Source organism: Carettochelys insculpta, chromosome 7 (assembly GCF_033958435.1).
Source record: "Carettochelys insculpta isolate YL-2023 chromosome 7, ASM3395843v1, whole genome shotgun sequence".
NCBI classification, from domain to species: Eukaryota; Metazoa; Chordata; order Testudines; family Carettochelyidae; genus Carettochelys; species Carettochelys insculpta.
The window spans coordinates 8,986,556-9,013,728 of NC_134143.1; the positions used below are offsets into that span (position 1 = coordinate 8,986,556).

Sequence of the window (27,173 nt, forward strand, 5' to 3'; positions counted from 1 at the left end):
CTTACCTGGCTGTCTTTGCAGAGGGAGGTCAACGGCAGGCACTCTCCCATCAACCTTCCTTACTCTTTGCGCTATTGAGGAGTACAGGGGTTGACTGATGACCCCAGATAGTTCTACCAGGCATGTGAAATTGAACTCCGGAAGATCGACCCGGACCGGTTCGATCTTCTGCACAGTCTAGATGTACCCTTAGGATTTTCTGAGGGGTGAGAAAATACACGGTAGAGTTGTTCCCTAATGGACAGGAAGGGAATATCATGGTTGGCTGGTGGTATGATACCATCAGGTGGCCATCAGCAAGGAGAGACCAGGCTAGAATAAGGCTATGTTGCCCTCTGATTGGCAGACCCCCCGCTCCTGAGGATTTGCTTTGGGGTTCAGGACTGTGGCCTCAGGGGGTGTACTTGTGGGAGACAGAAAGAAGAATATAAGGACGCGGTTTCTGTGCCATCTCCTGGAGGACTTCCTGCCGCAACCCAGACTTGAGGGAACTGGTTCAGCCCTGGCATAGCTGCACTGACCTCACCCAGCTTCAACCAGGGCCCCACCCATTCTTATCCATCCACTCCATTGTTCTCTTGTCTTAGCCAGTGAGTCTCAAATAGACCGTGTCTCAAAGGAGCCGATGACCTCATGCATTAACATTAACCAACCAAAGCACATCTCAGTGAGCTCACTAAAAACATTTCCTTCCGCTTCTAAAATCATTCCACTCATTATCATGTAATCCCGTAAATTTCCAAGTGACTTGCAAACCCAAGTTCTTTTAACTTAAACATGTCCAGCGTCCACCACTCTGTCTGCATGGTTCACTGGCTTGGTGGGCTTTTCCAAGTTGTCCGTGGGAACAAAACAGCCTCTGTGGCTTTGAATGCTGGGCTAAGTTTCTGCTTTCGGTAAAGGCTCATTTGCAAGTGGGATCTTGTTGAAGGAATCAGAGGAAGAAGGAGACTTACATTTGTGTACCTTGGCCACGCATCCCATGCTAAAGAGGAGAACAGCTGATCTCTGAGATGCGTAAAATCCAGAGCTGGTTTGGCTCCCAATAAATGCATAAAGATGGAAATGGCCAAATCATCATCATTATTTATTATTTATGCAGTGCACAACAGAACACTGGGTGCTTTACGCACATGCCATGTAAACGACATTACGTATGAGTTTCAAATGTGCCCAATGGGTTTAGCAGCCCAAGCCCCACTGACTTTCACTTAGGCACTTTCTGAAATTGTGTGCGTCTCTTTGGAGCTCCCAATGAAAATAACACAAAACTGGTAAAACCCTTTATAACAAATGGAAGTGCATTCTCCTACCTGTTCTGAGGACTTTTCACCAGATAATGCTTCGCTGTTAAAGGGGGAAAAAAAAAACAACCAAAAATAAATACAGAAATAAGGCTTCTCGTATCCAGGAATTATGTACTACGGCAGATAGGCCATAGCGAAACCACTCCTGGAACTGAATAGATGCCAACTTCTGACCACCAGAAAGCTGCTAAATGTAACCATGAATTATACTGCAAATTAAACATATTCTAACTTGAAGGAGATTGTAAGGCTACACGGAAAGAATGTCACAAACAAAGCTAGACAGCTGCATTTGAAGTTCTTGGGCATTCAGATTCCAGTGGTCAGCCCAGCCCAGGGAGAACAGGCTGAGGAGAACCACTCAGGGCGGATCATTGGACATAAAAGCTTTTGTTTCCTCCGTGGTGTTCCAGGTCTGCATTCTGTCCACAAAGTTCTCTTTTAAAAATATCTCTCTCTCCAAAAGCCTGAAATAAACACAAACCCGTTTGCCCATAGGAGCTGGTGGCGTTCGTCACACACAGCTAAGTCATGGCTTTAAGCACAAAGGAACTGCCAGACAAGATCAGCAGCAACTGCCACAGAGGACAGTGTAAGAACCCCACAGTCGCAGATGCGTAAGAATCTGCCACCCCGAAGGTCTAATCCTGACCTCTAACTATCTAGCTTTAGCTCTGAAGCATGAGGCTTCATATCCCTTACAAGGCTATTATTTAGCATTATTATTCTATCTCTGCATATTCACGTGAGCTGATCTGTCTTTCAGGCCTGAACCAGTGGGGCAACCCCACATCTGAGGAGGAACTGACGAGACAGTGCCTTTTTAGGCTCTGACTCCCCTGCCCACTTGCAGGTGAGAAAGTTGGGCATACAATCCCCTTCTCCTCCCCATGCCCTGAGCCATGATGCCTGGTCTTATATTCTAGATGCTCTCCAGAGCCTTTGAATGTCTGCACAAGACTAGAGTGCAGTCGTTGATCAGGGTGTGTGGATGTATCTTTGTTAGGTCCACTAATGTTTCACCCATTTGGGGAAAAATGCTTGCCTGAAGGACCTTCTCTCTCAAAGGAAAGGAGAGGTGACATCACAAGGCACTGATCATACTAAATTGCACCTAAATCCCCAAGTCTATTCTAGTTTAGGCCTGTGGTCATCGAAAGTTGTTGGTCGTGCCTAACACGATAAGGATACAACTGATCAGAAAATAGAATTTTTCCCAACACAAAATATCAAAACCTGAACTACTTCAACCAAGACCCAAAACACTATGTTTCAAAAGGGCTCCACAGAGCCTTGCGAGAGTTGGAGTTTGGGTGCCTTTTGACCCCAGGCTCTCTGGCTGGACTACATATTCCATGATGCATTACTTTCCTCCCTTTTGGTGAGGGGTGCACCAGAGGAGTCCCTGCCCATGGTGCATCCTGGGAGATGTAATCTGGTATGATAACCCAGCCACTCCAGAAGAACGGGAGCTTAAGGCATCAAAACTACAACTCGAATGACGGCGCTATGACAGCATTTTGATGTAAATATTTCAGATTGGAGACAAAATATTTTGGGTTTTGGTTGAAAATAAAATATCATGGTTGTCGGGTATTCAGATTTTCGGTGAACCATTGATGGTTTTCGAGGGAAGCAATGTCCGTAAGTAACTAGGAGCAAAATCTGTCCTTGCGGCTCTTCGAGATCAATTGCAGTAAAGCAAAATGCCGTTAACCCCACAGCCAGAGAGCTTGTGGCTCGTTGACAAAACCTGTGGAGCGTCCACACTGCCAAGTACGTTCTATCTTTGGTACGTCGACAGAAAGCGGCGCTTTTGCCAACAGTCGTACCCAGCTCGCCACAAGGAAGAAAGCCACAGTTGACAGAGATCTGTCCAAAAAGAAAAGCTGATCTAGAGTCCCGGAATCATAGAACACTAGAACTGGAAGGGACCTCGAGAGGTCATCGAGTCCAGTTCCTTGCCCTCACTGCAGGACCAAGCACTGTCTAGATCAGCCCTAGTAGGTGTTTCTTATCTCACCTGCTCTTCAGTTATCTCCAGCAATGGAGATTCCATAACATCCCTAAGGAACTTATTCCAGTGTTTAACCACCCTGACAATTAGGAAGTTTTTCCTGATGTTTAATCTAAACCTCCCTTGCTGCAGTATAAGCCCATTGCTCCTTGTCCTATCCTCAGAAGCCGAGAAAAATTTTTTCCCTCCTCCTTGTAACCCTCTTTAAGGTACTTTAAAACTGCCATCATGTCCCCTCTAAGTCTTCTCTTTTCTAAGCTAAACAAGCTCAGTTCTTTCAGTCTTCCCTCACAGCTCATGTTCTCTAGACCTTCATCATTCTCATTGCTCTTCTCTGGACCTTCTCCAATTTCTCCACAGCTTTCTTGAAATGTGGTGCCCACAACTGGACACACTACTCCAACTGAGGCCTCATCAGCGCAGAGTAGAGTGGAAAAATGACCTCTTGGGTCTTGCTTACGATATTCCTGTTGATGAATCCTAGAATCTTGACTGCTTTTTTTGCAACGGCATCACCCTGTTGACTAATATTTAGCTTGTGGTCCACTATGACCCCTGAATCCCTCTCTGCACTGCTCCTTCCGAGTCAGTCATTTCCCATTCTATATGTATGAAGCTGATTGTTCCTTCCTCAGTGGAGTACTTCTCATTTGTCCTTATTGAACTTCATCTTTTTTTACCTCAGGTCACTTCTCCAGTTTGTCCAGATCATTTTGAATTATGACCCTACCCTTCAAAGCAGTTGCAGCCCCTCCCAACTTGGTATCATCTGCAAACTTAATAAGCGTACTCTCGATGCCAATATCTAAATCGTTGATGAAGATATTGGATAGAAGTGGTCCCAAAAGGACCCCCGTAGAACCCCACTTGTCAAGCCCTTTCAGCGTGACTGTGAGCCATTAACAACTACTCTCTGAGAAAAGTCATCCAACCAGTTATGTACGCACCTTATAGTGGCCCCATCTAGGTTGTATTTGCTTAGTTTATTGATAAGAAGATCACGTGAGACTGTGTCAAATGCCTTACTACAGTCTAGGCATACCACTTTTCCCTTACCCACAAGACTTCTTATTCCGTCAAAAAAACCTATCAAAGTAGTCTGGCATAATTTGTTCTGTACAAACCCATGCTGGCTGTTACCCATTAATACCTTATCTTCTTCCAGATGTTTGCAGGGGAATTCCTTAATTATTTCCTCTATTATCTTTCCTGACACAGAAGTTAGACTGACTGGCCTGTAGTTTTCTGGGTTGTTCTTATATCCCTTTTTATAGATGGCCACTATATTTGCCCTTTTCCAGTCTTCTAGAATCTCTCCAGACTTCCAGGAGTTTTTAAAGATGATAGCTAAAGGCTCGGAAACCTCCGCTATCAGCTCCTTAAGTATCCGAGGATGTATTTCATCAGGCCCTAGTGACTTGCAGACATCTAATTTTTCTAGGTCATTTTTAATTGTTCTTTTTTTTATTTTATCCTCTAAACCTATCCCCTTCCCACTAGCATGCATTACGTTAGGCATTTCTGCATCGGCCTTCTTGGTGAAGACCGAAACAAAGAAGTCATCCAGCACCTCTGCCATTTCCAAGTTTCCTGAGGAAATGTGGTCGGGGGCACTCATCCCTTGCAGCCCAGGTGCTGCGAGGGCTCAGTAGGAGTATGCAGTATTCGAGATGTGATCGTACCATGATTCTATACGAGGGCAATAAGATATTCTCCGTCTTATTCTCTATTCCTTTTTTCATGATTCCTAACACCCCGTTTGCTTTTTTGACTGCCGCTGCACACTGCATGGATGTTTTCGGAGAACTATCGATGAGGACTCCAAGATCTCTTTCCCGATGCGTTGTAGCTCAATTAGCCCCCAGCATACTACTATGTTTTTCCAATCTGCATTACTGGACATTTATCCACATTAAATTTAATTTGCCATTTTGTTGCCCGATCACGCTGTTTTGTGAGATCTTTTTGAAATTCTCCACAGTCTGCTTTGGTCTGAACTATCTTGAGCAGCTTAGGGTCATCTGCAAACTTTGCCACTTCCCAGTTTACCACTATCCAGATCATTTATGAATAAGTTGAATAGGATTGGTCCTAGGACAGACCCTTGGGGAACATCACTAGTTATGCCTCTTCAGTCTGAAAATTTACCATTTATTCCTATCCTCTGTTTCCTGCCTTTTAACCAGTTTTCAATCCGTGAAAGGATCTTCCCTCTTATCCCATGACAACTTAATTTACATAAGAGCCTTTTCTGAGGGACCTTGTCAAAAGCTTTCAGGAAATCCAAGTACAGTATACCCACTGTATTCCCCTTATCCACATGTTTGTTGACCCCCTCAAAGAACTCTAAGAGAATAGTATGACATCATTTCCCTGTACAGAAACTAGGCTGACTTTCACCCAACAAAGTACATTCTTCTATGTGTCTGACAATTTTATTCTTGACTATGGTTTCAACTAATTTACCCAGTACCGGTTCTGTCTGCTCACTTTACAGAATTAGGACACGTCTTTTTCCCTCCCACGCATACCCTCTGCACTCAGCTTTTCAAACAAATGAGATTTTGTACCTAGATGTTAACTAGAGCGGGTCAATTTTTTATAGTTAAACTGCCCCTCTCTGCTCTGGCCCCTACTGCGATTTAAGTCAAAATATTTTGCAAAAAGTCTGGTTGGACAATATTCAGGGTTTTCTTTTTTTTTATTTCAGGAGATATTTCAAACTTTTATTTCAATCTGAAAACCAGCGTGAAGCAAATGACAAAGCCAAATAAATGAAAATGGTTTTTTCTTTCATTTCAAGGGTTTGTTTTTTAAATCAAAATTATTCCCTGAAAAACATCAGTACAAATTGTTCACAATTTTGGCAGAAAATAAATTGGATTTTTTTTTCCACCTTTGAAGCTGGCGGATTTTATTTGTAATATCAACAAAAGCTGATTTTTGTCTTTTCCTTCCATCACCGTCTGCTGCCTTCCACTGTGTTTGTGGTTCCCTTCAACAATCCAATCCCTTTCCCCACCCCGGCCTGAACTAGTCTGTCACTTACCTCTGGATCTTTTCTTGTTCAGCAGCGACTGGCAGAGAATGACAAGTGTGAAGAGGAAGACACTGATTATGCCCATGGAACACACAAACACTGCATATATGTACAGATCTGAAAGGCAAGCAGAGAATTATTTAGCTTGGCTTTTGAGATGATTCACATTCAACTCAGGAAAAAGGCTCGCTTCTGCACAAGACAGCAACAGACAGGCCCTGGCGCAAAGTCTTTACGATAACATTTTCAGAAGTTTTTAACTTAAATAGGCAGCTAACTGGGAAGTCTGTTGGATAGGCACCTATAGGTGTTTGACAGTCTTACTCCCAACCTTTAAACTGAGCAAGGCAAATCAGTCCGGGGGCTCAGAGTCCCCACTGTTGGCCCAAATCTACTCCCATCGAAGTCAGTGAGTATTTGACCTTCACCCATTTTGGCCAGCGTGGGGCACTTTTGAAAACTCCTGACTTCTCATGTTGCTTCTCCTTCCTGCCTTTAACATAACAGTCCACACGGCCCACTTCACTGCAGGGCGTTTTGCACATACAAATTGCCTTCAAACCTGCCCCTTGAAACAGGCCAGTTCTATTTGCTAGGGGAGATGGGCTGTCCTACTCCAGACCCAGCATCATTTTGGGTGGCTTGTGACTACTCGTGCCGCTGAGTGTCCCAAAACTGATCAACTCACTCGGCCAGCCTCCATTGATGTCACCGAGATGAGGCCGTTGGTACATCTTAAGAAGTGCTCAGCGCCGAGCTGCATTGAGGCTGGTGTTTGCTTGGCTCTCGTGCCTAGCAGCCAGATACGGAATATTCCCTAGTGGCCTTACATCCCTGGGATTTCTTTTGGAGAACTCAGTGAAGTGGGAATCCTTCCCCCTGTGGTTTCCAATGTGCTGCCTGGGAGCAGCCTGAAATCGGTTAGCGCAGTGGGGCTCTGACTCCAAACAAGGTACTCAGTTGCTGCCACAACATAACCACGGCCAGCGGCTGAATGGGAAAGTTCAGGTAGACAAGGGATAGCATTAAATGCAGCTTTACCTTCAAAAAACTTCCACGCCTCGTGGGTTTTCCCGAAGGTGGGGCCGTCTGCCGCTTGCGATGAAACCACTGCGAACAAATGCGGTATAGTGAAAACAATGCCACAGACTGAAATTCTCCCTTCACTGAAGCCAGTGGGAGTTCTACAGCCTGGTCACCCCTTAGGCTGAAGCCCCTGAATGATAAAATTGCAGCATGGCTCTTGGCAAGACTTGACCCTGTTTGGCACCAAGTCTCTGCCATGCCACAGAAGTGACCCCGAACTGCTTCCTGGGTTTACACTGGGAAGACCGCCAATGATGCAACAGAAATAACTGGAAGCCTGCAGCCCTGTCCCACCATGAACCATGACAAGAGATAAATAGACCGGTTGGTGGTAGCGATACATTAGATCGGGGTCAGCAACCTTTCCGAGGCGGGGTGCTGAAATTTGACCTTCGGACCTCTATGTACGGTCTGAGTGCCGGTGATACTTTCTAAAATCACTAACGGTCCTACTTACAACAGTGTCATTCCCAAACAAGCTAAGAGGCAGAGCTTTACTGCTTAGGTGGTGGTTGGTGGCATTAGCTGGTCTTTTATTCATCCACAGGTGATAGTGCTTTGAGCAAGTTGCTGGCGGCATGGGGGAGAAGGGGCGAGGCTCCGCGCCCACCTTGCATGCCAGTGAAAATCGGCTGGTGTGCCTCTCTTGTCTTGTCTTGTCTGCATGAGATGGATATCTTGTCGGCATTAGATGGATTGGGTGCTGTGCCAGGCTAAACTGATCTGGGTTTGGGAGGACCTGAGCAGCTGACTCTGCTTATCTTGTCCTCTCGGAGGCTGCTGGGAATGGGAGTGGCCTGGGACTATATAAACCAGTCCCAGAACATTCCAGAGGGGACGGGAAGAGGTAACACCTATGAAGCCTGGGAGGATCCAACAGCAGTGCACCAGAAAGGGACAGAAGAAGGGGGCAATTGCCTTGTGCGTTTGGGCACAGGCTGAAGTCTACGTCTCTGGGAAACGCAGAACTTCCCTGAAAGGCAAGAGGATTTATGGGGCAACGGGATGGACGATCTGGGTGTAAATGATGATACATGAAATACTGATGTCTCTCTTTTATGATTATTTCTACCTTCGCTCTGTCTCCCTTTACCCGCTTTTTTCCTTTGGCGGTCAGGCCACGCTGGCCCGTGAGGTGATTGCACGGTCATGTGCGCAGGTAGCCAGTATGAAGAATTGGGGTGGGGAGTAACAGACAAAGCCCTGAATCTTGGGACGATCCCTGTAAAAACTGGGACATCAGGTCGCTCCTGACAGATGAGTTTCAAGTACGGCTCTCGGCCGGCGTGACAAATACTATTCAATTAAGATAACGACAGCTCTGTGGGCTGAGGGGAGTCAGGCTGGGGAGATGGCTGCAGGCCCTTTCGCTGAGGCTGGATAAAAGAGTTTCCATTCTGAGCTGGGCTTTCAGCTGGCCAGAACTCTCCAAACGTTCTGTTTCGGGGGCTGGACTCTTCCAAACCTGCTCTCTGTCCCAAAGCAAATTCCTTTGCCCAAGTTTGAGCCAAGGGGGCTGTGCAGTGTAGGGCAACCAGGAGAAGAGAAAAAATATAACTCATTTCCCAGCTACGTGTACAGTAAGAAAAATCCCTCCGAGGCTCGAGTGCCAAAACAGCGGGGGTAAAATATTGAAATCTGGCAGAAGAAATGGCTTCCCAAGGAGACGCGCTTTGAAGAGTTCCTGTTAAAACTGACTCGGATGCGAAGAGCGTCGGAGCCTTTTCCAAATGACATTGGACAATAAGGTGACAATGGTTCTAGCAGCTTTTCGGCGCAAAGGGAGGCATTGGAGAGTTAGCCTCGCTCCAGAGAAGACTGCATAGTCCCCTCAACAGCCAGGCCTCTTCCAAGCATTTTCAGATGTGCCGGTCCTGGGGAAAGGACTGCTCCTGCAGTTCCCGCAAAAGTACTGTGCCAAGGCAGCTGCCACCTCTCCATTGCCTCCATGGCCTGGAGCGGTGCTGCCGTGCTCTGCCTCAGTTTCCTTCTCTCCTCCGGCTCCTCACTAACACACCCAGCCCGTATCCTTTTATACTCTTCTGGAGGGGAAGCCATCCGAGTCAGCCCAGGCACACAATACCGACCCTCAGATTCCCCCAGCTGGTCCCACAGTTCAAACAATTCGCTGACCTTGAGTCGGGAGTCACCAGCCCACCATCCCAGAACTGGCTTTTCAGTCACACTGTCTCTTTATAGCCTGTAGTAGGTTCCTCAGGCTAGCCTGGATCCAGTAGCTCCTCCCACTAGGCTGGGGGAGGAGCCTTAGCACTGCTTTCCAGCATCCAAATAGCGCCTCACGCCAGCCACGCCCCCAGGAGTCTGTCTTGTCAGGAGAGTTACCGACAGCACTACCTCAGGGTTCTCTCTCCCAGGGGATCTGATTTGGTCACCTGCCCTACTGGTCACATGACCTTCATTCGCCCCTACCTGCGGAGGTGAGCGAAACCTGTTGCAGGTGGACTGAGGCCCTTTGCCCTTAAGGAGCCAGCCACCTTGACGAGCACCCATTCCACCCATGAGAACAACCTCTGGGCTGGGTATCAGAAGCCTCCTTAAGGTCTATTTCAGTTACAGGCCTCCTGCTTTCCACCTCTGCAAGCACTTCCTTGTGGAAGCCAGGCCAACCGCACCCCCGCTCTGCAGATACAGAAACTGAAGCACAATGAAACCTGGTGACATGCCAAAGATTACCCAGAAAGCATGTAGCAGAGATGGGGAGGGGCTGTGATCGACCCAGCCCTCAGTGGCCCTGAAACGCTGGTTCAGATTGTTGGTCTGATGTAAGCCGCCAGAGCACCAGTGAGGTCAGCAGAGCTGTTTCAGGTGACGGCTGGCCTCACCTGGCCTTTCCGTCTGGACGACGGTACAGCTCACATTCATTCAAGTGAATGCTGCTACCAGGGCGCTTCCACAGGAGGGAGACCTGTGTGCCAGGGAGGCTCAGGAAGTAGACCTGCCTGACCGGTGAGACACTGATTCGAAAACAACCGAGACAGAGAGAGAGAGAGAGAGAGAGAAAACACCTGCAGCTCCTCACAGGGCACAATCTTGTCCATCGTTCAGAAAGGTAGAATCTGGCCACGAGGGAATAAGCAACGTGTCCAAAGGCTCAGAAGAAATCTGCTGCAGAGCCAGGATGAGAACTGCCACTCTGTATGACTGACAGCAACCGCCGTGCTCCTGAATCTCTCCTGGCTGGCCACCCAAGAGCTAATTACAGTCCCTCCTGCCTAGCAAGTTCACAAGCCGCAGGTGAAATTTTCCAAAGTGCCTAACTCATGCGGGGGTTTGGGCTCCCTTGAAAAGCCCGTCCCTAAAGGATAAATAGCATCTGACACTTAAACATGACATCTGTTTTAAAATAAAGCAGATATCAACTATTCCTCGGCCTCATCCATTGTTGCAGTGTGGGTTCCTGTCTGCATCACAGACGTGTACCTTGAGGGGAGACTGGAAAATGAGAGGACAGTGGCATTTTGCAGGTGGTCACAGCTGGGGGCCTGAGCCATGGCAGAGTATTTCCAGTCACTGCTTTTAAGGTTTCTGGTAAACAGGAAGAGCAGAATTTGACTACCTGGCTAAACTTCAAGATTTGTTCTTCTGCACCTCAGTCTCCAGCTGTCAACCTCAGTTTGACAGCTGCCACTCAGAACCTTTCCAAGGTTTGTATTTTGCAAGTGTTATGAGTCTGTGAGGCTACTGAAGATACACAGCAGCATTCTGCTAGGGAGCCTGCCTGAATTTTAGGAAGGCCTGTGTTCAGCTGCCAGTCGCCTGGCACAACTCCTCATTTCCCTGTCCAAGTGTTCCACATGAACCCATGTGTTGCAGACATTGAGGAAATTCCATTGTTCAATGGGTGAAACACACAAACACCTCTGTAACGGCTAGGTTGAATATAAGCAATTTGTGGAAACCATTCAGAGAAACAATGGTTAATCAGCTGGGGCCTGACAATCAGACGTGGTTAAATAAGGAAGACGAATGACCATGCACCTGATCTGCTGCTAGCCCTGCACTGCTGCTGATCATCCTCTCCATTATTCAGATGCAGTCCTTATAACCCTTGCAGATCCATGAAGATGTCCAAAGTCCTGCCAGAAATACCATGGTCAGTTTTAAGCCATGTTTCACTTACAAATGACTTTGTGATCACACTGGTCTGAACAGGGCAACTTCCATTTATTTGCATTCCTTCCACCCCCATCTATGCTACCGGTTTGTCCTCTTTTCCTAGAGCCACGCTCCGTAACTGATGGAAAGGGGCACGTGACACATGACAATTTCCTGCCATATCTTTGGAAGCTCTTACCGTATCGGGTTTAGGTATCAGCGGGGGCCTTCTTGGGGGAAGAGATCACAGCCCTCCAGGAACTAAGACGACCATCAGGTGATTAGACAAATTCTCTCAGGTTGTAGCAGCATCAGAAAGAGACCATACCCTAGAGAGGCTTGTCTGGACCAGTCAAAGAAAGACCGGTCCAATACCATGCCTGAATGTAAACTGACTCAGAATCTTCCTTCTGATCCAGCACACAGACAGACCCATCTGTCCATTGGGGAGCCGGAAAATCCTCAGGCAAGCAAGGGGTAGAAGCAGAGTTCCCTGTAAGCTAAGTGCCAGGAGTGCTACCCAGGTGATCAGAAGAGCACCTACAAGCATCATGCAATTGCCTCATTGCACACAACAAAATTTATTCCACACATGCATGGAAAAGAAGAGAGGAAACCCTGGTTGGAGGGACAGCCCCGTGCCAGTGCCTGGGGCTGGGGTGATGTGTATAGGTTCTGTATTGTTTTCTCTGTCATGCTTTCACCTTAAGAATAAACGTGCTTGCTTAGACAGCGTGTGCAGTAACAGTTATAACTCTGAACATTTACACATGAACCATCTAAGGAGAGAAGCCAAGGAGGCCTACTTAAGCAGTCTGGGAATATCATGGCATAAGGCAGGGAAGTGAAGGCTGGAAAAAACTTCATCAGGAGGGGCAGAGCGGTGTCTGATGGACAGGCAATATCTGAGGACCTATGAGCCTACCACGGGTGCCCTGGCTGGACCATAAAGGGGCAGATGGGTGCAGTTGCCCTGAACTGATCTGCTAATACACTTCTCTCTCCTACCTGTCCCCTCACTGCTGCATGAGGCTGACAACACGTGAATCCAGCGGGGCTGGCGGAAATGGACAGGAAGAAGCAAGCAACAGAGGATGGTGATTTGGGGGCTGGGATTATCCCTCACTCAGGCAATCAGCCCCTGCAGCTGCCCTCCAGGCAGGGGCTGCATTGGCAGAGGAGCGGGCTGAGCCACGGGCCACAGCTGGAAGGAATTTTGCAGTAGCCCCACGTCCTCAGCCAGAGCCTTTGTGGGGCTGCCCGCTACAGCTGACAAGGGAGTTGGCATCTTCCCAAGAGCCCACAGAACAAGGGCTCTGGTTTTACTGGCCCCATCGCCCAGTCCTGGTAGGCTGGGTGAAGCTGTGACTAACAGGGACCTTTGGGAAGAACCAGAGACAGGCAGCGGGTTCACAACACTGGCACTTTGTCCAGGACCTTTGCAAGGGAATGGGCTAGAAATTGGTGTGGCGGAGCCTGAGCTCCCAGAGCCATGGGGAATCAGAGAGGTTATTTTACCTCTGTGTTTGGCACTGGGGCAACCACGGCTGGGCTGCCGGTGCCCACAATTCAGGAAGGATGGTTCCTAAGTTGGAGAGACATCAGAGCAGAGCCATGCAAATGATTAAAGGGTTAGAAACCTGCCTCCTGTCACCTCCAGGAGCTCCATCTAGTTCGCTGAACAAGGAGACACTGGAGAGGCCACTTGGTCCCAGTCAATAAGCACCTGCCCTGGGAACAAAGATTTGCTCATGGGCTCGTCTATCTAGCAGCGGAAGGCCAATGGGAGCCGCTGGCTGGAAGTCGAGCTAGGCAAACGCAGACTGAATTTTGAAGAGGGTGATTAAGCCTGGACACAACTTACCAAAGGCCGTGATGGCTCCTCCGTCGCTGCCCATTTTTGTACCAGGACAGGATGTTTGTGTAACAGTTCTGCTGTAAGGGTTTTGGGAAGGAAGCTCTCTGGGCTCTGCTAGCCAGGAAGGGCTGTTCTGGCCTTGCCATCTATGAAACGGAAGGAGAGATTCTCCTTTACAGCCTGTGTCCACCCCCACCTCCAAGCGTGCTGTAGAGGGGCCATCTTTGGAATCGCTGGTAACTGGAAACCCAGGCCCTGCCCCCTGCTCCACCCTTCCCTTAAAGCTCACCCCTATCACAAATTCCTTTCCCCCTCCCCAGCTCACTGGCTCTCCAGCTCTCTCCTCCCAACAAGCTGGGCTCCCTCTGCTCCAGGGTGGGACTAGGAGCTGCTGCTGCCTGACAAGGAGCCCACCTGGAGCCAGGAGGCAGGCCCAGCTGAGGAGGAGGTGGGTACAGAACCCGGACGCCTGGCAAGCAGGCACCCGCACCCAGACACAGGCCAAACAGTGGCTGGTGTGAGTAAAACCTGGATGGGCGGCAGCCAGCATTCCCGCCAATCTTTGCCATCGGCGGGAGAATAATTGTGTTATGTGCACTGAGGGATGCGCAACCGCGTGCCCCCTGCAGAACCAAAAACCCAGGCGCTCTGCTCATCAGCTGGGCGGCAGCAGAATCTCTCCTGAGTGGGCACAGGAGTGCTCGGCTCCCAGGCACCACTGGCGGTAACCCCCGTGAGCCGGGGAGCCAGCCCTGGGCTTTGCAGGGCTAAACGGTCTGCCGAGGAGGCGGTAAATGGCGTGTGCTGCACAGGATCCACAGAGGCCATCCGTCGGACTCCAGGCTGGCCCCTTTCACCGGCACAGAGTCGCAGTCACACACGTACAAAAGGCAAAACTCTTTGTTCCGTTTAAATAGGCCAAACGTGCAGGAGGCAGTTGGGCCGATCGGGGGGGGGGGGGGGCCCTCCCTCGGCTCTGCTGCTCCGCACTGATTGCCTGGCGATGCCTCCCCAGCCCGCTAGGAATTCAGAGCAGGGCCTTGGCCAGTGCTCGCCTTCCTTTCCCAGACAGCTGCACAGCAGTGAGCTCCGGCTCCCTCCTTCCCACGTAGGGCTGGCAATGCTCAGGGAGTCTGTATGATTAAAGGAACCGTCAAGGGCCGGCGGCTGGGGTTCCTGAGCTGTTTATTTTAATACGCTTTCCCCAGCGCTGTTGCAAACCTCGGGCTGGTGCCTGAGAAGTGAAGAAAGAAACACGCAGGGCTTGGAGCACCCCCCTGGGTGACACCACTCCACAGCCGGCTTTGTGGGGGGGAGTGCCTGTTGGATGAGGCGTGAGACCAGCCAGAGCTGTTGGCTTGGGCGCAACAGGCAGAGCAGGGCTGGTGGAAGTGGGGAACAGGCTCTCATGCAGCAAGGAGCGAGGAATGAAAGGTTGGACGCTCTGGACCCTGAGGCTGGGAGATGCTGGAGCGGCTGCTGCCAAGGGGCAGCCAGGGTTGGTGCCAATCTTCACCCAGTGTTCCTATGCGGTACAGGAACCCAGCTCAGTCTGACCCAAAGCTGTGATGTCCCGCACAGCTCCAGTGCCCCACATGTCCTGCTGACCCATCCGTACAGCCCCAGGGACTAGACACAGCCTTGGAGCCACCAGGTCTTCACAACCACTGCCCACAGCCCCCTTCCCTGCTGTCTGTTGGTGGGAGGCTGAAGCAGCTGCCCCACTTCCTTCTCGGCTGTGGCTGTCTCTTCCATGTCCTCTGGAAGGAGCACCAGGAAGGGAGAAGGACAGTTGGCATGGCACCACCGTGGCTGGCCAAAGGGACTCACCCCCGGGAAGAGCCCAGCCTGCTGCCAGGCTGCACGCCTGACAGCTCAGTGGGGTTATGAGCTCATGACACATGCCGGAAAGTTGCACTGAGCCCAGCTGAGTCACTAAAGGGACCGTGACTGGCCACAGTCACCTGACGCGGAGTCATCGTTACAAAGGCTGATACCCGCTCAGAGCTGGGACATCCCCCCATTTGGCAGATGCTCGGATCCAGCCATTTACTGCAGCCCAGTGCATTCGAGACGCGGTCCCAGGGTTAGCTTTGGAGCACTGGGGGTTGCTAATGCAGTGAGGTTCATTGCAAGTCTCACACCATTTGCTGGGGGGGGTCCCCCTAAAGCCCTAGCTCCCCGAGACTTGTGCTTGTAGGGTAACCTCAGCTTTCCTTTCTGGAAGGGCAACCGTATCTCCCTGTCCCAAATACGGGCCGGGAGATAGGGTGGTGGGGGCAGCTCCTCCCCGGCTGCACCGACGCACAGGGAGCCGTGAAGTGGGCAGCTGCCCCAGTGCTCCTCTGGCTTCCCCAAGCCAACGGGGGCTGTGGAGCGGGCGGCAGCTGCCAGTACTCCCCTGGCTTCCCTGAGCCTCGTGGATCTGTGAAGTGGGAAGCAGCCTCTGGTGGTCCCCCAGCTGCCCCCAAACCGCAGGGAGCCAGGAAGGAGGCGGCAGACGCCAGTGTCCCCCCCGCCCCAACCCCCTGGCTTCCCAAAGGCGCAGGGAGCTGGGAAGCGGAGCAGCAACCTAGCCTATCTTTGGAGCGCCCCCTGCTTGCCCCCTCTTCCTGTCGCCAGAGAGCATGCAAGCTCTCCATGTGTTCTCCAGCCACCAGGGCGCAGGCTGAGGAAAGAGGTCAGCCTGCAGTGGACCAAGCACAGGGCAATTAGCCCCTTTTAAAAAAGTAAGTCGGGACGCCCTTCTGGCGCCTGAAATACGGGAATGTCCCGCCCAACACGGGACGGATGGGCACGCTACTTTTTGGCTATGAGAATTTCTAGCTTTTGGTGTTGCAGAGCAAAGCTGGAAAACGCAACTCAAAACAGCAGGCGGCACACAGAAAAGAACGCCACGTGGATTTTTTCAAAACGGTGATTGCTTTAAAATCTCGTGATTTCTGGGGCCTGGCACATGATTTACGTTGATGCCGCTTACAGATCCTGAATCGTAAGAGTCTCCCTGCTCTGCATTGGGAAAATCCTTGTTTCAGGCATGAACTACATGGTGCCCAGTAAAATTCCCCCTTCGGGACAGGTGGATTTTTAAGGCCATGATTATCAGCCATTCTGTAAAGGCCACCATGAGGACTCGTCACTGGGATTTGAACTCCAGGGCCTAAGATCAAGAGCCTCAATCACTTAACTCAAGGAATGACTCCAGTCAGTCGCTGTGGTATGACTTTTGTCCTCCACCCTAGTCACTAAATGGGCACATATGGCACCTTGAAAACAGTGGGCTTCAATCTGTTTGTTTCAGGTTGTGAAAACTCAAACTTTTCACAAGTCACCATTTAACACCTGGGCTCTCTCCTCTGTCTTCCCACCCACTCGCCACAAGCTCTGTATTCTGACACAGAGGTACAACACAGTGCTCACTGAGATTGGTAGGAGTCTGCCCATGGGTTTCACAGGGTGTTAGGTGATGCCCCGGGTTAGGTTCTGTAGGAAATCCAATTGCAGCCGGACCACTGCCGAGATGCTGAGGTGTGATGCTCTGCTTTGAGGACACGCTCCTCGTGGAGGAACGAAGACACGCACTCTTGGCCACAACTCAAACGAAACGTGAGCTGTCTCTGCGGCCTGGGAACCGCGAGAATCTTCTCTTCTCTTCTCTCCGCCCTGTTGCCCTAGCTACCTTTTTATTTGCATCCTCAGTTTTTCCTTCCCCATTCTGACCAGGACCCGAAGCAGAAAGGCCAAAATAAAGGCTGCACCGCTCAAATCCAGTATTCTCTTGTCCGGCAACATCTGTAGTCCAGCACGGATATTGCCAGATGAGAGAGTAGCAGACCGGGGCAGGAGCCCCAGCTAGGCTGAGACTTGGAGCCCCGCTGACCCCAGGACAGTGGGAGACCAGGAGGCAGAGACCCCGTTGGCCCTTGGGCAGAGCAGGGCTGGGACCTGGAGCCCCTGCCAGCCCTGCAGCAGACAAGGGACCAGGCAGCAAGGGCTGGGAGGCTGCCACAGGGCTGGGTGCTGGATCCCGCCGCCTGCCCCAGGGTAGCTGGGGTGGGAAGTGGGAGGGAAGGAGGGGCTGGCTGGGACCAGAGTCCCAGGGAAAGAGGCTGGGGCTGCAGCAGCCCCGGAGCACAGGGCTGTCAGGGTGCAGGAGCCCTGCACCGCCGCTCACCCGGCAGATTCTCTTGCCCAGGACCTGCCAGGTCCCCAGCATGCCGGATAAGGAAGGAGCCACCTGTAGTAGAGATATTTGGGCCCCGTCTAGAAGAAAATTCAGCTCTGATGGCACTGCTCCAACAACTGGGGGGATTAAGCTCTAGCGTAGTTAGCTAGGACCTAGCAGAAATGCAGACCCCAGTTCGGATCTCTGAGCTACCCGAAATAAACGAAGGTTGCTTAGATTTGCAATTTCAGATCACGTCACTCTTCTCACGTGGTTTCTGGCTGGCTGAATCCAGGAAGCCTTGAAAATCGCCTACAAAATCTCGTGGAAATCTCCTTGCCAAATTGTGCTGGCCCAAGAAGATCAGATGGTTTAGATTAGGACTTTAAAAAAAAAAATCACACTCCTACAGTTTGGTACTTGAGCCAAACTGAACTTCAACTCTATCTTTGGAAGAGCTTCCACTGCTTAAAATAACTTCAACTAATAAAATGGCTTCAATTCTCTGTTTTTAATCAAGGCAGGTTTAAACATCAGTGGGCAAAACGCAGCTGCTTTTTACTTCTGCTCATGTATTTTCCAAAGTCTGTCTTTCACCTGTTTGACAGCAACGCGAAAACTCGTGACATCGATGAGCTATCAGCAGAAATCATCTTTTGCACTGTTTGCCTCCCTCTGCATATTAGTACAAAGATGCTATCGAAAGCTTAATTAGAACTATGAAACGAGCACCTTGGGAAACATGCTGTAGGTTTCTCTGGCACAAGATATTAACCAAATGACGCCTTTGGGCCTGATTCTGCTCTCACAGCAGTTGTAAATCAGGAGGAACTCTGCTGAAGTCAGTGGAGACCATCAGTCTGAAACTGGTATAAATAAGAGAAGGTTCTGGTTCATTTCCCTTCCACATACCCCCACTTATTCAAGTTAAATAGGAGTAAGTTTTCCTAAATTTTTAGTTCTGCTTCTTAATTTAAAAGCACCAACACAACAAGTCAAGTGTCTGCAGGACTGGAGGAAATTCCATCTGACAGGTTGTTCTGTGACAGGCTGGTGATCCCCCATAGGTTGTACAAGCATTCAAACCCATCAGTCCTCGTAACTCAGGGCCCAGTCCCCACTATCCACAGTAATCCTTGGATCAGGCCCTAATGAACTCACCCCTAAAACTTCCTCTTAGCACATAGCCCCATGTGTAAGGATGTAGGGGCGTGTATCCCAGCCCGCACTGACACTGCAGGATTGAACATTGCTGCCCTTCTGCAGTGAAATCCAGATCCAGAGCGCAGCCCTCTCTCAAAGTCTGGCTGTGTTCGTATCGGGGGCTCAGATGTGACTTGCCATTTAGAGGAGATGGTGCGCGCGGGCGGGGCGCAGCTTTAAATTTGGATCTGGATGTGGAAGGCCCACCTTAGGTCATTTTTACGCTGGACTTCCAACAAGACCTTTCTGTGTGATTCTGGAGCATTCCGGTAAGTGCTTTTCTCGTTTCAAGACTGGAGAAGAACATCCAGAAACTGCATAAGGGAGACTGCACCTGAACTTCTCCTCACCGGGACTAGAACTGAAAGCAATCTCATGAGGAAGGACTATTCTCGGGAGGTCTCTAGAGGAAGAATGGAGAACTGGGACACAGGAAAGCCGGTTTCTGTCCCTAGCACAGATACTGACTCATTGTATGATCGTTAGAAAATCATTTACCCTTTCCCTGCCTCAGTTCCCCCACGTTTAAAATAGGGACAATATTGTTTAGTCTCTTTGGAACATTCTCTGTGGCCGACGCGTGAACGACTGCAAAGCAAGGCCATCATTTTGCCAAACAGGATCACAGAATCATAGAATACTAGAACCGGAAGGGAACTCAAGAGGTCATCGAGTCCAGTCCCCTGCCCTCTCAGCAGGACCTAGCACCATCTAGATCATCCCCGAGAGACGCCGATCCAACCTGCTCCTAACTCTCTCCAGTGCTGGACATTCCACAACCTTCCTGGGCAACTTATTCCAGTATTTAACACCCTGACCGCACAGTTTTTCCAAATGTCCAGTCCCAACCTCCCTTGCTGCAATTTAAGCCCATTGCTTCTTGTCCTAATAGCTAGGGTAACAATCTAAAAATCCACAGTGGTGAATTTCTACCAATGTTCAAGACCTGCCTGGCTTTAATTTTTTGATTGTGAGGTATAAATATTATTTAGCAAGCTAAATATATGATGTGTTTCTAAATGACTTTGGGGGAGGGGGCAGAAACCCCTAACATCAAGCACCTGCTGTATTAATTTGACATGGCAAAAAACAACAATTAAGAACATTAGGAATGGCCACGCTGGCTCGGACCAAAGGTCCATTTAGCCCAATATCCTGTCTTTTGACAGTGGCCAATGCCAGGTGTCCCAGAGGGAATGAATGGAACAGAAAATCATCAAGTGATTGATCCCTTGTCGCCCATTCCAATTCCTGCCCAATTAATTAGAACAAGTAAGAAGAAAGTTAGGATAAGATTCCATCACATCAGATGCTTCCTCACCTTTGACTTCAGTAGCTGCTGTGCCATTTGACCACGCAGTCCACTTATTCCTATGCTTGCCGATTTCCTGGACTTTGCATATATAATGGCCTTGATCCGTTGGCCGGAGATGCAAAATTAGGAATTTGTACATTGTTCCGTGTCTCTCTTTGAGAAGGTGAAGTCTTTGCTTGTGGAAGCGGTGGCTGTAATTTCCATAGTACTGAACAACCCCAAATTTAGTCATTTTGATCATCAGATACTCCTGCGTGGGTGAGAGGGCGAAAACCCATCGGACAGCCAGTAAGTTGTCTGTCCGTCTCTTTTGAGAAACGTGACAATAAAGAGTAGCATTGTCTCCCTCGGCGTACCGCACGGTTGGGCCTGGTGAGACTGTCACATTCAGAGCTTCGCAAACATCTGCAAAAGACAGAAGAGCTCATGAGAACCTTCTACACAAGCCCCTTAATCAGCAATCAGCTGTATTGGCAGGGATCTCCAGGGCAGATAAGGTCTGAGGTCTGTGCAGCTGAATTTGTAAAGACTTTCTGAGAAGCTTTTTTACCCAGAGAACTTGGGTGATGTCCATGGATATTTAAAAGAGGCCATGGCATTCATTTAAAGGCATTTGTCCTACTGTTCTGGCCTAAACTTTCCCCAGGTAGTAACTGCCAGACCGCATCAGTCTAGCGCAATGGCTAGCCTGCCTCCAGCCCTGACCAGAACATGTCAAACCTCTCTAATCTGGCACCCTCGGCACCTGACTACTGCTGAACCAGAGAACTGGCCGAACCAGGGGAGATCAATATTATCTAACAGCATTACCAACACTTCCACTACTGACTGGGCTCTTAGAAGACATTTAGGTGTAAATTACAGCGAAATAACAGCACAGAACACTGAGAGCCAGGACGGGTGGCTGTGAGCAAACTTTGTGGGACTGCGGGAAACTCATGATAAGCGGCCCTTCAGCTAACTAAAATCATGCTGGACTGTGGCTGTTACTGGACCAGAGACTGCCGGCATAGAGAGGTTCAGCCTGTACCAACTGCATCAGAGAAAGGTGAGAGATCTCCTATAACAGAAAGTTACAGCAGTTCTGCAGGTAGAGGCAAGTGCTTCCTGACTGTGTCAGACACACGACACTTGACTTGTACCTTGGAGCACGAGAGATCATATTTCTGTTTCTTCCTTTCTAATTTAACTATAGATGTTCTCATTGTCTATGATGTTCCTTTGAATTCTACAAGCCTCCTGGCCTCAGTCTTGTCCTACGGCAGTGAGTTCCGCAGCTTGTTTCCAATGAGTTATCTAGGCCCTCTGACCTAGGCAAGAGGTCCTCGCAATGCCCCCTGCAAAATACTTTGGGGTCCTTCAGGATGAAATGCACTTGAAAAACCTGAAGTGACATTCTTGCCTGTTTGCATCGCTCGTATGAACAGCAGCAGCCTTTATGAAACCAAGGGAGACCGGCTCTCTCCCTTCTAGTTATGGTTCCAGAACATTGGCAAGGAACAGGTTAACCAAGAGAGGATGAGCATTTGGCAGAGGGTTTTTGTCTGATGTCAACTCCTGAAACACAAACATGTACTTATCTTCAAAATAAGCAAGTCAAGTATTTCCATCTACTGACAGAGGAGTATGGGAACAACCAAACTGTGAAGCTAAGTGATGTCCTGTGGTTTAAATACATACATACATACTAACTATTTAAGCATAGATGTTTAAGAGAAGACCCTTTAATCAAAAATTAGGGTGGCTTAGTGAGTCAAGCCCTGGATCAGGACTCAGGCAATGTGAATTCTATTGCTGGCTCAGCTTTCTAGGTGCCCTATCTTGAAAATTGGTGTAACGATACCCATCTCCTTTAATAAAGTTCTTTGAGCTCTACAGATGAAAAAACTAGTTACTATTACGACAGTAATGGTTCCAAACATTACAGTAAAGCTATAGGCTCCTGTATTATTTTGGGCCATTTTTATAGAACATTCTATTTTTTTGTGATTTTCTTTCTTTAAAAAAAAAAAAAAGAGAGAGAGGAAACGCCAATATCCTTATTGCCCACAATAATGGATTTTATTTGAATTTATTTGTAAGGAGATGTGTGACCCAGCATGGCACAGCCTAGATCAATGCCATTAGTTAAGGGAACATAACTGCCCATAAGTACTGAAAGTTGTAAATCCCAAGGAGAGAGGGTTTTTTGGCTCACGCAAGGAGTATAAATAGACATTGTGGGTGGTAATAAAGAAAAGGAAAGTGTGGCTGAATAGCAGGAAAAGCCTGCCTGCAATGAGGTGATGAGGCTTTTATTACTTACTCTTCTAGCACTAACAGTGCATTCATAAGGTGCCTTACAGTGACATATAAAAGAGTAGACCCTAAATGAGATCCTGAAGGGTCTGGATAACACTGATCACAAAATGAGAAATGTTATTTCATTTAAAATTGCAGGTGTTTGATAAATAGGTCATGAAAATTTAAAAAAAATACCCAAACATTATGAAAACATTGCAATCTTTTGGTTCACCAAGCCCACATTGTTTCACTCAACTGAACACACTATAAAAAACATTATTGGAAATTGCGAAACTATCCTGAAAGAGTTCAAGACAAACAACTGGCCGATGTCCTTTTTCCATGTGTAAACTTTTTGTTCAAAAAACGCTGAGCAGCTCTAAATGAGGCCGACTCTAAGAGCCCATTGTTTGGGTAATTCAAAACTAGACGGCATCCAATGCCAAAAAATACTCAACCGAGTCTATAAAAGAGAAGTTCAGATACTGCTGGGGTGGAGAACGGCGTAGGCTAATCACACGGCTTCTCCGATTTCCCTGATCGCTTCTGCCTCATCACTGGGCCCAGCGTAAAAGTTTGGCTTTTCCCTTCTGTCCGTGTGTCACAGTCTTTGACTTTTTGTTATGCTTTGGGGTTGTTCCAAAGAAATGATCTAATTTTGCTCACCTTTCTTAAGCAAGAAGCCCACAGGCTTCCGATAGCCTGTTGCAGGGGCAGGCACGCTGGATTTGGTCCATACACTCAACAGCAAATTTACTTGCATAAAACTTCCTGCTGTCATCCTCACCAGAGCTGCTCAAGGAGGGCAGCAGTAGGGAGAACTTCATGGAGTGGAGATCCATGGTATTTTAATCGCCACGACAGCTAATCCTGCTGTGGGCAGAGTTGGGTAATGCTGTCTGTAAAACACACTTGGTGACCAATGGAGCCAGCTGAGCACCAATGGAGCAGGGTTCCCTCTGGTTTTTTTTCCATCTGTGAGTGGAATAAAGTTTGTTGTCTGCACCAAGGCATGTGCACTTGCGCACCTCCAGTAGAAACACGTGCTTCTGGCTGTGGGCGCTCTGCTAATCAGCCAGGCAGCGTATGAATCTTTCCTGGACAGCTGCCCAAGCACTCACCTTACAGAGAACTGGAAATGGCAGAAGGAGATTTGGGGAGAATAAGGATATTATAGACACATACGGTGATGAAAGCTCTGATCCAAAGCCCACTGGAGACAAGGGAAGGCCTCCCTTGGACTTCAGTGGGTTTGGCTCGGCCTCCGAATAAAAGAGACCCCTGTAACAGGTCCCTTTCCGATAGAGGAGAATGCTCCATCAATTAGAGAGCAGACCCTCGTACACATGCAGCAAGGAGTTTGCAGAAGGTACGAGCTTGTTGCTTCAAAGGCAGAGAGACATTTGGGAATGAAAACAATGTGCCTGGAGTGATGCCATAGCGCAGAGAGAGCTCACCACAAGAGTTTAGGCTTGCTGTTACCACTGCCAGAGAAGGGAGCTATTCACAGTGCATGGAAGCAATTTAAAAAAGAAAATGAATCAAAGATTCAGGACTCATTTCATACATTCATAGATTCCAAGGACTCCACCAGCTCTGGACCTGACTGTTGAACCTCTCTAGTGCGGCACTCTCTGCTCCGGCAACATCCATGGCCTGGCATGATTTTTGTGAGCTGGATGTTCACTTATCATGGGTGTGGCCAAGTGTCCCACGGTACCATAGAGAGTGCTTCCAGCCACCAGTCCTGGCTCTCAGCCTTCTGAGCTGTTTGTCAGCTGTAGTTTATCCCTAAATGTCTTCTAAGAGCCCAGTAAGCAGTGGAAGCGTTGGTAATGCTGCTAGACAATAGTGACTTCCCATGGTTTGGTAAATTGTCTTGTTCGGCACCTGTCAGGTCCCAAGGGCACCAGATTAGAAAAGTTCAACCTGGACTATGCACAAATACGTACAGGATCCAACTCTCTTTCTTCCTCTCTACAAACTGCTGGGTAGAATATGCTTGCTAACTTTGAAACTGGAGCATTGTACTGTCAGCTCTCTACTCTAACTACAAGATGTGTCTGTAATTTTTTAGATAAATACCTATTTCTGGGAGTTTCTCCCAGAGCTACACTGCCATGCGTCAGCAGAAGCAAGTGGAGGGGAGTGCGGAGCATTGAGCTCTGTAGGAGTTTCCAGGAAGCAACATCGGTGTCCCAATCTGCATTATTATGACTTCTCTGCGGTGCAAGGGAGGGAGGGAAGATGAACCAGGAAGAAATTAAACTCTCGGTATAAATAAAAATGGGCATGTGGCAAGAATGATTACAAAAAGCAATCACATGGCTTCGGTTGGACTGAGATGTTTGTAAGTTTCACCAGTAAGGAAGCCTCTCTTGCAAACAAAAACTTTTCAGCCTAGCTGGAGAGATTAGCTTGAAGCAAAACGCTCCCTCTAGTCATCCTTCAAAACTTGGTTGTGCTGCGAGTTCCTGATCTGAGTGGATGTATCAAACCAAAAGCCCCACTTGGAATCTCTTCATGCTTCAAGTTCAGGACTGCAGAAGTGTAGCTCAGAATATTAATTCTTCCTAATTATCATTATTGCCCTGAGTGAACCCCATATCTGGGAAACATAGCAGTCACAGTTAAAATGTATAAAGTGCCTAAGTCCCATTTTCAAAAGGGAGTTTGACTTTCTCCTTGCACTCAGGCTCCTAAAACACTTAGATGTATTTGAACATTGTCCATGGAATCTCTCACTGCTCCAGATTCAATGCTGGTCACACACGACAACAGAAACAATGAGAAGTCCTGTGCCACCTTTTGGACTATCAGAATTTTTGAAGCGTAAGTTTTTGCGGGCAAAGACCCACTCCATGGATCTGACAAAGTGGGTCTTTGCCCACGGAAGCTCATGTTCCAAAAATTCTGTTTGCCCATCAGGTGCCACAGGACTTCTCGTTGTTTTTGCGGATACAGACTAACACCGCGACCCTCCGATACACGACAACAGGCCCCTGCTGGCGTCTAATATTTTTCGCCCTGTTTTCACGGCTTCTGCCGAAATTCCCTGGAAACAGGCTGTCTCCCACAGCCCTCCTGCGGGAGCTCAGGCCTCCCCCTCTGCAGGGAGCAGCACAGGCTGAACCCAGCAAAGAAGTGGAAACAAATCCAGTGTCAGCGTCCCAGGCTGAGGAATGCACAGAGCTGAGCAGCACACCCCCCTGCAAAGGAAACGCCAGATGTAACCTTGCTCCGCAGCTTCGGCAGCTGCAAGGCCTTAAGTCCTAATGATCGGGGGCTCTCCCCCATCCCCCCCTTTTTTTCTTTTCTCTCTTTTTCCTTCTATCTATCCCCATAATCCTCTCTCTCCCCCCCATCCCCCCCTCTAGCCCCACATCCCCCCCAGTCTCTTCCACCCCCCCCCCCCAGAGGTTTGCTCACATTTGCTCCAGAACCTGCAGAAGTGGGTCTTACCCGGGAGCGCTCGCGAGCCCGCGGATACACAACGCGGTCAGCGTGAAGGCGCCGCTTGGTTGTTTGCCGGGGTGGGCTGGCAGCGGGGGACACCGGAACACCCCAGCAGCTCCGCGGCCCTTCCAAGCCCGGGAGAACAACGTGTTCGGTGAGCAGCTTCCCGGGGCAGAGCCCGGTTCGCTCCTGCCGGCGGAGCGGAAAGTGGCAGCGGCCCCTAACCCGGGGGGGTGGGGGGCGTTTAACCCTTTCCCTGCTCCGCCCGTGCGGGGGAGAGACGGGCTTGGGGAACCGGCCGCTGTGCCCCGCGGCGTCCCGGGCCGCGTCTCGTTGGCAGCTTCCGAGCCGGGAAGTCCCGGGGGCAGGCGCAGGCGGGCGGCTGGGGGTCAGGGCGAGCGGCGCTGCGCCGCGCCGGGGAGCCGCCCAGCTCCGGCGGCAGCTTCGCCCGGGTGCCGCGCCCTGCCCCGCCCCGCCCCGCGAGCCGCGCCGCGCCGGGGACCGGTCCGCCGCCCCTTACCTGGGCCGGGCGCTCGGGCCAGCAGGGCGCTCAGCGCCAGGGCCAGGAGGCGCATCGCCCGCAGCGCGCAGGGAGCCAGCCGCCTCTGCGCTCGGCCGGCCGCAGGCGGGGCCTCCCCGTCCTCGCTCCGCCCGCCGGGCGCGGGGCTCGGCTCTCCCTCCCTCGCCGCGGGGGCTCCCCGCTGCTGCTCCGCCCCGCTCCCCGCCCGGAGCCCGGGCACAGCGCCTCTCCCGCCCAGGGGGCGGCGCGGGGCTGGGCGGGCAGCCGGGGGTGCCGCGGCCCCCGGGAGCCGAGCAGGCTTCGGAGGGCCTGAGCGTCCCGCGGGCAACCCCACTGCCGCAGGTGGCAAATGCACCGGAGCGGAAGCCTCCCGCGGCAGGGGGAAGCCTCTTCCCCGAGGGCTGGAAGGGACCTCGGGAGGTCGTGGAGTCCAGCCCCCTGCCCCAGGCAGGAGCAACCCCAGCGAAGTCAGCCCCGCCAGGGCCTTGTCCAGCCGGGACTGAAAAGCCCCCAGGGGTAGAGATTCCACCCCCTCTCCAGGCAACGCACCCCAGTGCTTCCCCACCCGCCTGGGGAAATAGTTTTCCTAATACCCAACCTTCTTCTGCAGCTTCAGACCATTGCTCCTTGCTCTGCCATCTGACACCGCTGAGAACAGTTTCTCACCCGCCTCTTTAGGGCCCCCGTTCACCTAGTTGAAGGCTGCTATCAAATCACCCGCCAACTTCTCTCCTGCAAAACTGAATAAGCCCAGATCTCTCAGCTTCTCCTCACAGGTCATGTGCTCCAGCCCCCTCATCGTTTTTG

At 50.0% G+C, this 27,173-nt stretch overlaps 1 protein-coding gene across 1 annotated transcript in view; it reads right to left on the reverse strand.

Annotated features, from left to right (window-relative positions):
- The window catches only part of VSTM4 (V-set and transmembrane domain containing 4), a 59,083-nt gene extending 32,579 nt beyond the window's left edge, over positions 1-26,504 (reverse strand). The window contains exons 1-5 of the mRNA XM_074999913.1: positions 26,367-26,504; positions 20,114-20,512; positions 7,406-7,474; positions 6,374-6,481; positions 1,314-1,347 (exon numbers count right to left, since the gene is read on the reverse strand). Of these exons, the coding sequence (XP_074856014.1) occupies positions 1,314-1,347; positions 6,374-6,481; positions 7,406-7,474; positions 20,114-20,512; positions 26,367-26,421 (665 nt within the window). The 5' untranslated portion in view covers positions 26,422-26,504. The remainder of the gene's footprint in view (positions 1-1,313; positions 1,348-6,373; positions 6,482-7,405; positions 7,475-20,113; positions 20,513-26,366) is intronic.
- Positions 26,505-27,173: the final 669 nt, after the last annotated feature.